Below are 18,394 nucleotides of genomic sequence, written 5' to 3'. Positions count from 1 at the left end.
ACATCCACTAGAAGATGTTTTATGTTCTATTTTTTCCACTAGTTATAAGTTCTACTATATACATATGAGTAAAATCAACAACCCACTATGGCGGGGTCAATTTTGCCCCTAGGAATTTTATTTGAACAACCATGGTACACATCTACTATATCATGTTTCATGCCAAATAACTAAGCTCTAGCCCTTATAATTTTTTTTAAAGAAGGTTTTTAAAGATTTTGTCGTAAAATAAATTCGTGGTTGCCATGACAACCGGAATTCTTTATGTAATTGAATTCTTTGAACAACTTTGGTGTACTTTATTTAAGGAACATCCCTGCAAAGTTTCAACAAACTTGCCAAAGTAGTAGGAGTAGAAGTTGTTTAAAGAAATTGTTGAAGCAAGCACGCACGGACGATGGACGACGAACAATGGGCCATCACAAAAGCTCGCATTGAGGACACTGTCCTCAGGCCCCATGTTCACAAAGATTTAAGGATCAGGATCAAGATCAGGATCAAGTTTAAAAACTCCAATATTCTTCATTGTTTATCCTTATAGATTAAATGTCTTATATTAATTTGATAAAAATTGACTTGCAATAGCAAGTTTATGAACTTTAAGAATAATTTATTGCTATTTTTGCAAGATATGGGTTTTTGTAGTTGATCCAAATATTGATCCTGATCCTAAAATTGATCCTTATTTTGATCCGAATATTTTTGCATTTGTTTTGTTATTTGTTGATTTTATCCCAAAATAGTTTTGTTTCTTTGCAAATCAGTAACTTTTTACATTTTGAATATTTACCATTTAATTCTAGCAAAACACAATTAATTTTAAGTAACATAAAAAAGTGAAAATAAAATCAGGATCACTTGATCCTGGTCCTGATATTTTCTTAGTGAACACGGGGCCAGGTGTTGTAAAAATAAAAAAAAGAGAAATGGTTATGATAGCATTTCTGAGACATAATGAAGTCTTCTGTCTTGATATAACTATTTTCTCTAGATATGCTATCTTAATAGTCTCAAATCGCAATAATGTAAGCTTCTCATTAACCCTTGACACTGCAGTTTGCTTTCATGTCTCTTTTCTTGCTTTATGTTAAAACGAAAACTTTTATTTTGTATTCAAGCACGTTATAATCTTATAAAGATTAAATGCATGTTATTCGAGATAAATTTAGTCATTTTTCGTTTATTTAAACAAAATGTACACAAAAGCTGTACATGTAACTAGTCATACACAAATATCAGAAAATGCAATAATTGCCTCACAACATACAACAAGTGGAAGTACACCATACTTATCCAAAATATGTTACAGATTATAATTAATTCTCAGTAAAAACATTCACAACCTTGGAATCAAATCAACTTAAACAATTATGCCATTGATAAAATATACTAAACAATAATTGTTGAAAACTCTACTAACGGTGCATTATCAATCGTTGCATCCTGTTTCTTTTAACATCATCACTGAAATGATAAAATTATATTCATTTTAAGGAAATCAAACATTCCAATAAATTTTATTGAATTAAATGATAGAATGGTTTTTATTGTGTTTTTCTCTCCATATGTTTCTTGTAGGAATATTTTATCCAGACGTTTTAAAGAAAATCCTCCTAATAAATAAGCACAGAGGCCACACCTGTGTTCCTTGCCTCTTCTAACACAGGGAATTGTATTGCTTTCCTGAACTTATTAAAGTGCTCTTCCAATTTCGTAATTGTCTTTTGTATTTTATGATGTTAGTGATTCTTATAATTTATTTCATTTTTTCATCATGTTTAATTATTTCCAAATTATATAATAAATAATAATAATAAATAGTTATAAATTCAAAATATTCTTCTTAAATTATATCTTATTTATATGTATTTTCCACATTATGTGATATTTCTAAAATGATATATAAATTACTAACAATAGTCATTCTTTATAAATAACCTGTTTTGTTACAATAGATGTAGTAAGTTTTCGGTAAGAAAATAAGAAAAATAATTGAAATTTCTGTATATTTACTACTTTTCATACAGTCAATAAGATATAAATAAGGTGTTTTTTTAAACAAAAGAAACATACATGTATATACTGAACAACAGTGTTCAATGCTTATGATTAATGCTTATCTGTTGTGTTCTATTGACTAGTATTACTGTGCAAAAAATATACCCCGATCTCTATTTCTGACTTTAAGTCGTCTTAAATAGACAAAAATACAGCATCAAAAACAGCTTCTTCTTACTTCAATTCTTCAGGTAAACAGACTTTGGCTTTGCCTTTAATGTGTATAAGCAAAACCTTCACAAAAATAGTTACATGCGATTGTCACTCCATAAAACAGACTTGCTTTGATAAAAAAGGTTTTATTTTGTTTGTTTTCTTCTGAAATCGGCATACATACATCATATTGGGCATGAAACAACAACTTCTACACAACAAGTATTACAACTTATTGTATCGGTGAAGCTAACCAAGTCCTGGAGAAATGTACTGTTGTATTGAAAACAACATGAACATATTTCTTTCTCCTGGAATGACTTATTAAATGGCTATGTAGCATTGTTCTATTAAACTTGTATTAAAAATGAGTGTTTGGTTGTATTTAGCACAGTTCTTCAATTTAAACATTTGGTTTGCTATACGTTATTATTTACTGAATGCTTTTTATTTCAAATATCCTAAAACAGCCACAGTAGTGAGCATTGACTTTGAAACGTACATTTTTCTGTTATAATCTACATGTCAACCTAATATAATTATTGTGCGGCAAAACATCGGTTTACGATAACAACGTAGAGGATAGAGTAATGCGCAACCTTATTCTGCAACTGGGAACTTATATGATTTTCGAAAGAATCGACACCTCATAGTCACAATTTGTTGTTTGTAATAAACGAATACTGGTACTTAACCAGGTTTTTCCATGTCAAAACCTTGTACTTGGCCAGGCATATTTCACAATTAATACGATTTACTGATTTGATTAAAAAACTGAACAAGCTTAATACGATCTTCATGAAAATATCCACGAAACAAGCGTATGAACATACAAATGACACGGGTATTGTCCGGTGTCAGGAATAAACGGTATCTACATCTCTCGGTAACTGCATATGTGTAAACAATTATTTTCCTTTACTGCGTTCAATTGAAATTTGATTAATAAAAGTTTACTTTTTGATGTAGCAAAGATCAGTTTTCGAGTCCGATATCCAACTAAAAGCCGCCAAAGTCTTGTTTTGAGCAATGGCTGGTGATAACGGCTCATAAAAAAATATATCTTAAGCACTTGTCATAATGCACAACGATTTTTTCTAACCCAGAGCATACACAGGTTTAAACTTCTATCAATATTTTGCTTTATGAATCACAAATATTTTGCTATTAACTCTGCTTTTCCTATGAACAAAGTAATTCAAAACTTTGAATTTGCAATTTGTCAATATCAAGAACTTGATATATACTGTCACTATAGGCAAATGTTGGAATATATCACTTAAAGAAAGACGCTTTACGTGTTGTTATGTATCATTCTTAATAACCAAAAAGCCAAAGGCTTCGGCGGGATGCGGGGAAAGTTAGCTTTGACTTTCCTCAGATAAAAGGTTACACATATTTAGTATGAAGTTTCAAATTCCATATTCGCTCTGTATGCGTTTAACCGAAATAGAGATTCAATTAACGTTATCTTGTTTAAAATTTGTCTTCAGATTTCTTATGAAATAATATTATGATTTTTTTTTCAATTTTCATTTTTTTTTAGTATTTTTTTTAATGTTTTCTTAGTTTGCATTGAGTCACGCCTTTCCCTTTGCGTGTCTTACATGCCTGGGTCTCATTGACAATACAAGACCTGTGCACGAGCAAGAAAGACGTCATAACGATTTTTTATGTGTTGTAAGAAGTAACCTGTCACAAAAACAATAGAGGTGGTGCGTAAATTCGAAAACCTATAAAATGCACTCTTTCTATAATCAAAATATTTGACTCCACTCAGATTCCAGTTCATTTGAATAACCACTGTCTAACATAAAATAATGATACTTTATAATACACTATTTTCATACTCTGCAAAAATTTATTTTAACGGGCGTGGACGGTCCAGTTATAAAGTAGTTGAATTAAATCGAGTCAGTAACATATAAGTCTAATTTCCTCTTTTGCCTATTTTCAACATATTACATATATTGCTACAAATTTTTTTTCGATCGTATATACAACCAGAACAAATTCTTATTAAAGAAACATTTAAGTAATTTTGTCATAGAAAGAGATAAATGTAAGATTTCTTGAGAAAGGATTGCATTGTGAGAGGTAATTTTACAATTAGATATTTTTACATTTTAAATAAATATGACATCGAAAGTAATGAAAATGATAGTAGTTCGCTTACCTTTCAATCATGTCAAGGAGTTCTCTTTTTTGCCTACGTAGTGCTGGAAAATATACATTCACATAATTATCAAGACTAAAATGAATGTAATAAATTCAAATGTATTACGAACAAATGTAGCGTAAAATTAAAAACGTTTCGAAGTTCAAATTTGATATATCTTATGAATCACCAAAATCAACCACTATATTTTATTCAGACAATTCTAAACAGGACCTGATGTAAGAGGGTTTTAAAAAGAAATAGCAGATCTGCAGTACAGTCGTTTAACCCATGTCAAACAATCTTGTACGTCTCGTTGTGAGAAAAAAAACTTTGTAACAAACAAAGTAAATCATTTTAGATCTAAGTGTTTCATGTATCATTTAGTTATTTACCACATGTTTAAAATCTGTGCGTTTCTATTCTACTTAATTTATTTTAGTCGTTAAATCAATACCATTATCAAAATTATCAAATGGTTCTAGTGTTAATGTTTGACTATATGTGCCACTTTAAAGTACATGTCATAGAAAATTACAAAAAAATTAAAATGAATATAAATTAAGAAATAAAAAGTGGTAAGTCTTGAACAATGCAGTCCTCATAAATGAGAAAATGAGATCTAGCCACCTTTAAGTTTGATATCAGAATAATACTTTTCGAGTTAAACAAAATTAAGCATGAATAATAATAAAAGAAAATTACAAAAACTCTGATAGGCAGAATTATCAATCTTGTGAAAATTTGACGTCCAATATATATTTTTTAGTTAAATTCCAAAGAAAAATAAAGCTAAAAAACAACAACCTCCCCCCAAGAAATATCACTAAATGTGATAAATACCCCCGCAAGACTGCTTCGGAAATGAAAAACAGAGTAACACTAGTAACAGAATACTTTGTAAAAGATTTGAAATAGAGTAATGGTTGCGGGCAATTGAAGATAGTTGTGGTTCTTGTATGTTGCATTTTCTTTAAGTGTGTTTGACCATTGATGGAATTTTATTGAATTTCTCTGTAATAAGTCCAGAAAAAGTTACGCTTCTTAAGCACTGCACTTCCTCTCATTGCACTTGACCATTGTATGAAGTTGCATTGAATTCTAAATATTAGTTTTTAAGTTATGCACCGGACAAGGAAAACGAACAAAGGGCAATAGCTCTACCAATACTGAAGATGGAGTTATAGTTATAGTACACTGCACTTCCTCTATTTGTATGAAGTTGTATTGAATTCCAAATTTTCAAATTATGCACTGGAGATAAAAAGGAACAAAGGGCAATAACTATGTAATTAGTCCAAATAGAGTTATAATTCTTGTGCACTGTATTTATCTGACTACCGTTTACTATTGTATGAACTTTCATCGAATTTCAACCATTAATTTTTAAGTTATGCACTGGACAATAAAAAGTAACAAAGGACAAATCTCTTAAACTCAAGAATGAGTTATGGTCACTGCGCTTTCTTTCAATTTACTTGACCATTGAATGAAATTGTATTGAATTCCAACTTTTTTCAAGTTTTGCTCTAGACAAGAAAACAGAAATGGAAAAGTACTAAGGGCAATAACTCTATAATAACTTTGGACACAGTTATGGTTCTTGTGCACTGTACTTCCTCTTATTGTGCTTGACCATTGCATGAAAATGTTTTGAATTCCAACCAGTACTTTTCAAGTTATCCTCCGTTTAAGGGAAAGTATCAAAGGGCAATAACTCTGTAATTTGTCAAAATGGAGTTATGGTTCAAGTGCACTGCAGTTCTTCTTTATGTGCATGACCATTGTATGAAGTTGAAATGAATTCCAACTAGTAGTTTTCAAGTTATTTTTCGGACAAGGAAAAGTAACAAAGGGCAATACCATAATTAGTCAAGATGGAAATATGGTACTTGTGCAATGCACTTCCTCTCAATTTGCTTGATCATTATATAAAGTTGTATTGAATTCCAACCATTAGTCTTTAAGTAATGTTCCGGACAAAATAAGCAATGAAAAAGTAACAACGGGCAATAACTCTGTAATTTCTTTAGATATAGTTATGGAACTTGTGCACTGCACTTCCCCTTATTGTGCTTGACAATTTTATGAAGTTGTTTTGTTCCAATTAGTAGTTTTTAAATTATGCTCCAGTCAAGGAATAACTTTGTAATTAGTAAAGATTTGTTATGGTTCTTGTGCACTGCACTTCCTCTTAATGTGTTTGACTATTGTATGACGTTGTATTGAATTCCAACCATTAGTCTTCAAGTTATGCTCCGGATAAGGAAAACGCAACGGACCGCTGGGCTGACTGACCGACCGACCGACCGACCGACCACCGGGTGACTCCTATAAACCTCCAAAACTTCGTTTCGGGGGTATAACAAACAAACAGACAAACAAAGTAACAAACCTAACAAAAAAGCACAACAAAACAAAAAGCTTAAGGACAATAACTGAACAATTAAAATTGGTTCCTATACATTGCATATTTCTTCAATGAGATGAAGTCTAAAGTTTTATCTGAAATATCTAAAGTTATGCCCGTACAAAAATTAAAAATAACAAAGTCAAGTTCATAAAACTATGAGGGGTAGAGTTAAAACGTTTATACAAAACTGGCAAAATTTGGCAAAATAAGGCGGGCGCACGGACGGATTATATTAAGAAGCCGTCATTGATTTTGAATACCTTGCAGACCAAGAGAAAGTCTTTAATTGTCTATGGGTATACAGGAACATTTTAGTAAACATCAAAGTGAAATTATCCAAAAAGAGGGCTATTCCTCAAGCATTTTAGTTATGAAACAATAAACATTTCTAATTAAGCATAAATTATATCTATTGGCAATAGCTCAAAATTTTGATGCAGTTATTAACTGCATCCATTCTTGATTTGATCTTGGAATTTTATATAAATATCTCTTAAACTTTAAGACTAAAGGTTGTTACTTGTGCACTGCTGTCCTCCTCAATGAGATCTATCCACAAATAAAGTTTAAAACTGATATTTCAAAACTCTCCGAGTAATGTTTATTACAAACATAAAGTATGAAAAGCAACAAAGGGAAATAACTATTGGGCTAAATCCTGGGTAACATATCTTTTATAAGTTTTAATCACCAATGATGTGGACTGTTAAGCTATGAATCTGATAACTAAAATTTTGACATTTGTGCCCTTTTCTTGACGGATACAAAATGATTACTATGCGTTTCTTTGTGCAGATATTCGTTATTGTATTAAACAATCATATGTGCAGCAAAATACTCAGGTTACTTGGAAATTCTGTATCCACACAATGGTTTATTATGTTTTGAAATTTTATTTTTTTCGGAATTGTGACTTTTGAACGCTGTTTTGTCAACAACGTGATATTTATATATTAATATAGGTCTACCAATACTATACATCATATCAGATTGTTTGGTCAAACAAATTAGCAAAAGAAAAAATAATCAACAAGCACAATATACAAGTAACATATAAAAATAAAAAAAACAAACATACTTGGTGTTTTAAAAGTTGTTATTCCTGGAGGTTCAAGCGTAACCGATTGGTAAACAGCATACACATATACAGAGTATTCCTGATTAGGATGTAGTTCCAGTAAAGTACATTCCTTCGTTCTAATATTCACCTCTCCATATACTACTTTCTCTTTCTGAAAGATAGTTTCATAAAAGTGTAAATATTTGTTTTTTACTGGATACATACAGTGTTTAGGAGAGAGTGGAATATTCGATTATTAAACCATTTTATACTGTAACATAATAGACATTAGGAAGCAATAACTATTTGTTTTGTCAAAGGCTTGGAATGCTTTCACACAAACATGATTTTTTATTTAAAAGATAAAAAATATACAGGAACATAGTTCTTTCATTGGAATGCAAATTAAACAAAATGCACTTACCAAGACACATTTAACCTTGTAAGTGATTGCGTGTTCTTCCTTAAAGATTTCTGATTTTTTATAAACAAAGTTGTTAATAGTCCACCGAATGTTGCATTGTACATATCTCCGTCCTTGTTTACATGATACTGTCGGGATCACTTTTACTTTAACGATAAATACATAAAACATATCAAAATTGTAAATAATCCTAACAATGTATATGTATTTATTGATATAAATTTGAAGATGTATTTCTCAAAAGGTCTAAACCTATCACTTTTAAACATTTTTGTTGCATTATTTCCCATTTTCTAATTTGTCTTAATTACATATCATGCTCTGCGAAAAGCTTGTCAGTTTAAGATTTTATCTTATATCACTATTCATCGCTGTTGGTATAAATCCCACCAAGGACTTTGGATCATATCACAAGGAAGATTTTCCCAAACTATGGAGCGACTTGGGTTCTACCATTGACCTTGCATGTGCTTTATATAATTCAGGAAGGGTTTTAAAGACCTGAGGTCTTACTTTACCTGTTAAGCTTGACAACAGCAATTTGACCATAGCAGTCGGGTGACATGAAACTCAACAAAAGTAATACATAGAACCTAAGCAATTTAATGACAGATATCTAGTTTGCGCTTCAAATACAAACTTATTTTCAAACTCTTAAACCAAGAAAATCTGCACATTGTTCTAACGCTTTTCAGATAATTTAGTTTGTAGTCGTTTACACTTAAGCATACTTACTAGCTTGTGTTTCTACTGCCGTTTCTAATAAAAGAATATTAGTTGTTCCATAGTATACTTGAATTGTAACTGTTCTACCTGGGATGAGACCCTCTATTGAGCACGATGTATTTAAAGTTTGCTTTTTGTAAAACTGAAAATAAAAATTTCTATATTTTCTTCGTGACTTTATATGGTACAGTTATTCAGGCAATAACAAAATTATTATTATAATTCCTTTTGGTTGCGGAAGCGACATGTTCCCGGAAAATACAATAATGTTGAGTGGTTTAAATTATGTCAACCAGCGACATTCTTCTTCAAAATAAGCTTATGACCTTGCAAAACAATGCATTTTGCTGTTATTTTTGTCTTTATTGAATCAATTGAGGGAGACAACAATAACAAACCAAAATGAGTAATTGTTATTAATCAAATGCTTTCAAATTGATGACGATGGTAAACAATCAGTTTGTAATGTGTAAAGCTGTTTGCTATAAAAACTCCTGATACAAGGTTCTCATTCGCTATATGCTTACAAGGAGCTCCGGATCTAAGAAAGATATTTTGAATGTCCTAATTAGTTCATTATATGCGGTTTTTTCTGTATCTTACATGTTATATGATAAATATAACCAAGTAAGATTTGTTTAGTACATACAAATATATCTTGTAGGAGAAAAGAAACATAATTTCAAGTAAGTGCAAAAAAGGCGACGTGGGTTGGCCTCTCGTTCTCGGCATTCGAGTTTTGTATTGGGAGGACTGTTTTTAATAATAAAACATGAAAAGATACAATATAGGTCACTGCAGAACGTGCTCAAACCCAGGCATAGTTTAAATTGTTGCAGTATACATTGTTATAAATGAATTGTACTGACTCAAATAAAAACTAGAAGATAATTATTGTCAAAATCTAAATATCAATTCCCAAAATTGAAAAAACAAGAGGGTCAAGATGGCCCTAGATCGCTCACCTGACACATTGAACTCATCCGAGCAATTACCTAGACAAGCATTCAAGCTACGTTTCATGACAGGTGAGTAAAAAAATTTATAACTACAATGTTAACAAGGATTTTATTCTATATTTGAGCAGTGTGACCTAGTTTTTTACTTCAGGTAACCATATTCAAATTTGACTTAGAAATCATCAAAACAAACTTCAGACCAATTTCAGGGATGTTGGGATCAAAGTTATTTTTTTTTAAATTTCAGTGGTTAAAAAGTATGGATCGTACTTTTTAACATTTGACCTTAAAAGGTGACCTTGACATTTTGGATAGCAACCTAATTCTTGCCCTTTGCACGTCGTCTTATTTGTGCCAAAATATTTTAATTTTTTTTCCAGTAGTTAAAAAGTTATGAAGCGGACAAAAAATATAGACTTTTATAATAAAATGAAGACTTTTTTACGTTTGACCTTAAAGTGTGACCTTGAACATGGTGGTCGCAACCAAATTCTTGCACTCTGCACATCGTCTCATTATGGTGATCATTTGTGCCAAGTTATTTCAAAATATTTCAGTGGTTTAAAAGTTATGGGGCGGACACGGAAGTGTTACCGTACCGGAAGGACAGACGGACTGACAGACGGATGCCATTCGTATAAACCCATTTCTGCTACTCGGAAGGGGATTAAAAATGTGACTTCTAGAGTGTTCACAAGGTTTTTCCATCTTTGGGCTGTGACACCTATTTTTTGACCTCAGGTGACCCGTATTCGAACTTGATCTAGAAAATATCAAAACAAACTTTCCAGGTTGTTTGGATCAAAACAGTAGCCACTAGAGTGTAAAAAAGGTTTATCTATTTTTAGCCCCTGTGACCTAGTTTTTCATCCGAGATTACCCATGTACGAACTTATTTGAGAAATTACCTAGAAAAGCATTCTGAACAAGTTTGATGACAATTGAGTCAAAAATGTGTACACTACAGTGTTATCCAGTTTATCTATTTTTAACTCCTGTGACCTTGTTTTTCATCCGAGATGACCCATGTTCGAACTCATTTGAGAAATTACCTAGAAAAGCCTTCTGAACAAGTTTAATGACAACTGAGTCAAAAATGTGACCACGACGGTGGTAACAAGGTTTTTCTTTCCGAGATGACCCATTTTCAAATTATCCGAGCAAATTACCTTGACAAGCATCCTGACAAAGTCTGATAAAGATTGAGTAAAAAATATGACCACAAGAGTGTTAACAAGGTTTTTCTATTTTTAGCACATGTGACCTAGTTTTTCATCCGAGATGACTCATGTTCAAACTCATCCAATATTACATAGACAAGCATCCTTACAAAGTTTAATGATGATTGAGGCAAAAAAATGTGACCGCTAGAGTATTAACGGACAAGTGTGGACGGACGACAAACGATGGACATTCAACGATCCTAAAAGCTCATCCTGAGCTAGCTCATGTGAGCTAAAAAAACAATATTATATCGCTAACTTTTTTTTGGCTATTTTTTAAAATTAAGAAATTGTCGGAGAAGATGTAAAATAAATAATTAAGAATAGCGGAAAATCGTATGACCATGCGGATGGTTAAAAACATGTACCTGCCAAAATATCCATAATGTGTGAAATAATGATTTGTTTGTCCCATAATCTGATAGACATAACATTGAGTTTATGGACTTTTGTCCGGATTCAAGAGCTTTCTTCACATTTAATCGTTTTCTAAATATCAAAAGAAGAAGACAACATTTTTATGTGAACGCCTATATTACTGGTGGTCAGGTGTCCCTGACAAATTTCTGAAATATTTTCACGCTAGTATGCGGATTATTATTTCTTTATAATTCAATAAAAAAGATATGAACATGTATTTTCAGTGAATGCTTTGAATTTATTGTTTGCCAGTAAATCGAACACAATACTAATAGAACTGCGACAAAGTATGAAATTTATTGTATTTCCCAGAAGAAACTGAATCTCTATACAGTGCATAAATAATAAAAGTCAAGAAGGTCTGATCATATTGATCAAGTAATACCTTATATTTCTATTAAAATATGTCGAGCATCTATAAATATGAATTGGTCGGACAAAAGTATATATTATCTCGTTCTTATTTGTATATTCTGTAAAGAGCTCAGATTTTGGTTATTTAATTTATATTTTAACGGAATTTCATACACAAATACACAGGCAGGGTGACACTGGCATAATATGATGATGATGATAATAATAATAATTATTATAAACTTCAAAAGTGAATCAATTTAATTACCCCGCTAGTGGTACGCAAAATTAAATGCATTTTTATATTCTCTCACCGAGTGCCTCAAATTTTACCGATAGTCACGTGACATGTGCGACAGATACCAGAGGACAGTAAATCACGTTAAGATTTGAAGAAATTTCTGCTATTGTAAGATATTAATCAGCAGCTTTTTAATTTGTCAGATGTCATTAAAACTTAAAACTGACATACAACAGCGGTTTAACTCATAACATACTTAATAATCTGTGAAGAAACAGAAAACAGTAAATCATAGAGGTGATTATATTTGCCAAGGACAAAAACAGTCCGTGGTTGCCCTGGATCGCTAATTAGAGATACACTTTTAGAAAAGGTCAAACATCTTCAAAGTAATAAATCAGTAATTAGGTTACGTTAGATTGTATTTTTAAACAAAGCTGCTTCATTAGAAAAACAACATTTGTCGATGTTTGCTATGGAAAATTACATGCAAAACATCAAATCTCTGGGCATTGCATTTTCACACAAGAAGTTTTTAAAAGGCATTGTTACCATACAAGATTGTTTAAAGGGTAGAACGTTTTAAAGGGGCATGAATTATACATCTTCTGCAATTGTCTACTAGGCAATACAGCATGCCAAAAGGCTCAGCTCTGGTATTGACGTTTTGAAAAAGAAAAACTTTATATATATATTTTTAAAATTTAGTGAACTCCGTGCGTACTAGATTTTACCCGATTGACTTATATTACTTTTGTAAAGGACCACACTGTCAAATATCGTAAGACATTAGTTTATGTTTAGTAAAAGACTATCAGGACCGGACAATGTTTGACAAGAGACAATTTATATAACTTTATAAGATGTCCATTGCCTTCTGTACGTACAAAATATCTAAGTTGAGGGCACTGAAGTTTCACAAAAGAAAACAAATATAAGACAATATAAACTAAGTGACCACAGGCGCGTGGCAAATCTTGATTCAGGGGATTTATTTATAAACCTTTTGTAGAGGACATGCAAAATAACAAAATCAAAAAGAATCGGCATGGTAGTTTCCGAGAAGTTTTAAAAAGGAGCATAGGTCTAAAATGAGCTAATTGTTCATATCGAAAGCTTGACGCAAAACTATTCTAACTCAAATCTTTTCAGAAAATGATTTAAGGCAGTTTCTTGTATAAAATTTCAATGCATATTCTATAAAAGGTAGTACTAAGTATCCATTTTTTGAGTTTTCCTAACTTGTACATACTTGTTATCGTTAAGTAATGGCTTTTGATAATATGGCCAACCATTTTTATTGCACCCGTCATTCTCTCTGTTACATGAAAATTATCAGAATTAACTTTGTATTTAATGTCTTACTCTTTTGATATATCAGTATTTACTTCGTAGTATATATATATATATATATATATATATGGCTTTGAATAACTATAATAACTATTGCATTAGTGAAACAATATTATTTTCCTATTTAACTAAATTTGAAACATAATTTTTGTTTTAACTTTATTGTGGAAAGGCAATATTCTCAACTACGTTTTGCTTAAATGCGTAAAATGATTTCTGAAGAAAAAACTGACATTACATTTTTTCCTAATTGCAATAAATTACGTATTCAGTGATATATTGATGTTTCTGTGATATATATAAGTAATCTGATTATTCTTCTACTAATGTGCTGCACATGTATATGCTGAGAAAGGTATTAAATAAACTACAATCTTTAAAAGAATTAAATACATTAAAAAAATATGTTTCAAATTTAAGAAAACCAAAATTTTAAATATGATATCAATAATTGATTAATATTAATTGAACTCCAAAGAACTAAAAACATAAAAGTTGAATTTCTAACGTCAGCTGGGGGCACATTAAACAGGAAGATATGCAAAAGATAATTAAGAAATATATTCCGAAAAAAATTGAAAATGGTTTTCTTGCTATTCGAAGCCCGATTTGAGTAACTCTGTACAATAGAAATAATTATTCTTGAAAAAGAGAGTGAGAAAATAATCTAAAAATTCAGCACTCAAGATATTGGTCTAGGCCTACATAAAATAGGACCTAAGTCTCGAAACATTGTTTCTAGTCCTGTCATGTAAAAAATTATTTAAGTCCTCCTGTGTTTCAAAAGGATAAAATATATATGTTCGTGAAGTTGGCAGCCTAGCAGCCTGGCAGCCTAACAGCCTGGCAGCCTAGCAGCCTAAAGAAAACTAAGAATAGTACAAACATGAAATCGTCGGAAAAACATTAGTAGCACTTCTTTAGATCATTCCACGCCTTTTTCAATATCGTGATCTTTATTTTTTTAAGATGTTGAACTATATCTTTACATGATTGTTTTATTCTGACACTCAGAAATTTGTGAAGTTAGCAGCCTAGCAGGATAGTACAAACATGAAAACAATCGGAAATGAATCGGTAGCAAATACTTAGACCATTCCACGTCTTATTTCAGTATCGTGTACTTTAATTTTTTAAAATAATTAACTTTGTTTTTTTTATTTTGACACTTCGAAATTTGTGAAGTTAGCAGCCTAGCAGCCTGAAGAAAACTAAGGATAGTACAAACATGAAAACAATCGGAAATGAATCGGTAGCAAATACTTAGACCATTCCACGTCTTATTTTAGTATCGCGTACTTTATCTTTTTTAAAATAATTAACTTTGTTTTTTTTTTATTTTGACACTTCGAAATTTGTGAAGTTAGCAGCCTAGCAGGATAGAACAAACATGAAAACCGTCGGAAATAAAGCGGTAGCAAATACTTAGACCATTCCATGTCTTATTTCAGTATCGCGTACTTTATTTCTTTAAAATAATAAACTTTTTTTATTTTGACACTTCGAAATTCCTGATGTTAGGAGCCTAGCAGCTTAGCAGCCTGGCAGCCTAACAGCCTGGCAGCCTAGCAGCCTAAAGAAAGCTAAGGATAATACAAACATGAAAACCATCGGAAATGAGTCGGTAGCACATACTTAGACTATTCTACGTCTTTTTTTCAGTATCGCGAACTTTATTTTTTAAAATATTGAACTTTGTTTTTTTTGTTTTTTGTTTGTTTTTTGTTTACTCTTCGTCTTCAAAATTTGTGAAGTTAGCAGCCTAACAGCCTAACAGCCTAAAGAAAAATAAGGATAATACAATCATGAAACCCGTCTGATATTAATCGGCAGCACATACTTAGACAATTCCACGTCTTATTTCAGTATCGCAATCTTTATTTTTTCAAATATTGAAATTTTTTTTTTTTTTTTTTTTTTTGTTGACACTTCGAAATTTGTGAAGTTAGCAGCCTAGTTTGATAGTACAAACATGAAAAACGTCGGAAATGAATCGGTAGCAAATACATAGACCATTCCAAGTCTTATTTCAGTATCGCGTACTTTATTTTTTCTTTTAAATAATAAACTTTTTTTTATTTTGACACTTCGAAATGTGTGAAGCTAGCAGCCTAGTAGCCTGGCAGCCTAGCAGCCTAAAGAAAACTAAGGGTAATACAAACATGAAAACCGTCTGAAATTAGTCGGTAGCACATACTTAGACTATTCCACGTCTTTTTTTCTCTATCGCGAACTTTATTTTTTTTAAATATTGAACTTTGCTTTGTTTTTGTTTTTTTTACTCTTCGTCTTCGAAATTTGTGAAGTTAGCAGCCTAGCAGCCTAAAGAAAACTAAGGATAATACAAACATGAAAACCGTCGGATATGAATCGGAAGCACATACTTGACCATTCCACGTCTTATTTCAGTATCGCAATCTTTTTTTTTTCAAAAATTGAAATTTGTTTTTTTTTTTTTTTTTTTTTGTTTTTGACACTTCGAAATTTGTGAAGTTAGCAGCCTAGTTGGATAGTACAAACATGAAAAACGTCGGGAATGAATCGGTAGCAAATACATAGACCATTCCAAGTCTTATTTCAGTATCGCGTACTTTATTTTTTTTTTTAAATAATTAACTTTTTTTTTATTTTGACACTTCGAAATTTGTGAAGTTAGCAGTCTAGTAGCCTGGCAGCCTAGCAGCCTGGCAGCCTAGCAGCCTAAAGAAAACTAAGGGTAATACAAACATGAAAACCGTCTGAAATTAGTCGGTAGCACATACTTAGACTATTCCACGTCTTTTTTTCTCTATCGCGAACTTTATTTTTTTTAAATATTAAACTTTTTTTGTTTTTGTTTTTTTTTTCTCTTCGTCTTCGAAATTTGTGAAGTTAGCAGCCTACATGTAGCAGCCTAAAGAAAGCTAAGGATAATACAAACATGAAAACCGTCGGAAATGAATCGGAAGCACATCTTTAGACCATTCCACGACTTATTTCAGTATCGAAATCTCCATTTTTTAAAGATTGAACTTTGTTATTTTGTTGTTTTGTTTTTTTTGACACTTCGAAATTTGTGAAGTTAGCAGCCTAGCAGCCTGGTAGCCTAGCAGCCTGGCAGCATAGCAGCCTAAAGAAAAACTAAGGATAATACAAACATGAAAACCGTCGGAAATGAATCGGTAGCACATACTAAGAAGGACCATTCCAAGTTTTATTTCAGTATTGCGATCTTTTTTTTTTAAATATTGAAGTTTATTTTATTTTTCATTCTGACGCTTCGAAATTCGGGGATTAAACATATTTTCGAATAACGTAGGAATTAGTCTGAGTCTTAGAACATTTTCTCGGCTAATAATGTCGCTGTCTATTGACAATAAGTGACGTCATGTGAGTTAATTATGATATGCTACTTTGTATATATATGTTTATAATGAAGTTGACGTTGTTTAACGCATATTTATTTTAGGTCTGTAGAGATAAAAATGTGTTGAAACGTAGAGATATAAAATGCATAATTATGTTTAAACGAACACATAAATGAACATAAAAATTATCTGAACTTAATAACAATACCCATTTGATCAATAGTTGCCACATCCAGATCTTGTATACGACACAGCAAAATAATGGAGTGGCGTTGTATGCCTCTATAATTGTTATTCTGATATTTTTTTACATCATACTATATATTATTTTCACTCACGTAAGTGCGTTTCGCAAACTACGCACCGGGTCAGGCTCTCGTGTTGTCAGCAAAAAAGAGAAAGAAAAAAAAAACAAAAAAGAAACAAAACGCAATTACATTCGCCTATTTATTATATAGATGTTGTTTTCATGGATCTATTAAAATGTTTAAAAGGTGATGTATGAATATGTGATTCCTTTACTCTGACTCCAGTTAATAGACTTATTCGTCACCGTTTTCCGGTATGTTACGGTTTTACCAAATGAAGTACATACTACTGTTACATTTACTTTTCTATCATTATTTCGCCGTGTAAGGTGAAAAAACTTGACGTGTTTGAAAATTATCAATGTTTCTTTAACATCTTTTGTATTTTTTTTATATAAAAATTGAATTCTTTAAAATGAAGATCAATGAAATTAAAACAGTCGTAGTGGCATCTTCCATAATAAATAACGAGAGATGTTTTGTGATTAAACTTGTGTATTTTACTTTATTTTTGTATGGAATTATTCCTACAATGATATTTCATTATTTTCTTACATAGTAGTATCTGTTAACTCAATAACGAACAAAAACGAAGAATTCGTTATTACACTCCATTAGCGGATTTTCCCACAGCTATGTAAAGAAAGTACTGGAAAACGGCGTTTAGCTAGGTTTTCGAATTCGTGAATCTTTGCCGTTAAAGGAATTTAATTTAAACTTAATGTTAGAAAATTTCTATAGGCTATTTCGAAATGCATTTCTTTTATTATTCATTCTATTTCGCAATCATCTTCACCTCTTCGTCTATATATGAAGATCTAAATATGAAGATGCGTGAAGTGCAGTAAACATTGAGAAAAACTTATAAAATATATAGCGAAGTAGGAGTGCAAAATCCACATATGAGACCTACTCGACAGAGAACCAGTCGGGGACCAATCGGAACGCCCTCGGCTATTATCTATAATAATATCAAAGGGCCGAAAAGTTGCGATTGATCGGAGATTAGTGTACCAGTCTACCTCCTGAAATTGGAGAAGAGCCAAAAAGTATTGCGAAGTTGGGTATGTAAGCCGATCGATGATTTATGAAGATGATGGAGACTATGGTTTCTTGCATTTTCGTGTGTTTTACCCATGCCGGAAATTTCATGTAGCATGGGGGGGTGTCAGATGAGTCGCGTGCTGTACAATGGCA

At 31.6% G+C, this 18,394-nt stretch overlaps 1 protein-coding gene across 1 annotated transcript in view; it reads right to left on the bottom strand.

Annotated features, from left to right (window-relative positions):
* Positions 1-1,400: 1,400 nt before the first annotated feature.
* The window catches only part of LOC132732727 (uncharacterized), a 101,483-nt gene continuing 84,489 nt past the window's right edge, over positions 1,401-18,394 (bottom strand). Inside the window, exons 14-18 of the mRNA XM_060719208.1 lie at positions 9,002-9,134; positions 8,267-8,412; positions 7,861-8,014; positions 4,388-4,430; positions 1,401-1,464 (exon numbers count right to left, since the gene is read on the bottom strand). Of these exons, the coding sequence (XP_060575191.1) occupies positions 1,416-1,464; positions 4,388-4,430; positions 7,861-8,014; positions 8,267-8,412; positions 9,002-9,134 (525 nt within the window). The 3' untranslated portion in view covers positions 1,401-1,415. The remainder of the gene's footprint in view (positions 1,465-4,387; positions 4,431-7,860; positions 8,015-8,266; positions 8,413-9,001; positions 9,135-18,394) is intronic.

The sequence above is a fragment of the Ruditapes philippinarum genome, unplaced genomic scaffold, assembly GCF_026571515.1.
Source record: "Ruditapes philippinarum isolate M1 unplaced genomic scaffold, ASM2657151v2 ctg589_1_1_1_1, whole genome shotgun sequence".
NCBI lineage: Eukaryota > Metazoa > Mollusca > Bivalvia > Venerida > Veneridae > Ruditapes > Ruditapes philippinarum.
The sequence above is the reverse complement of the archived record's forward strand: the minus strand, read 5'-3'. Positions and strand labels throughout refer to the sequence as shown.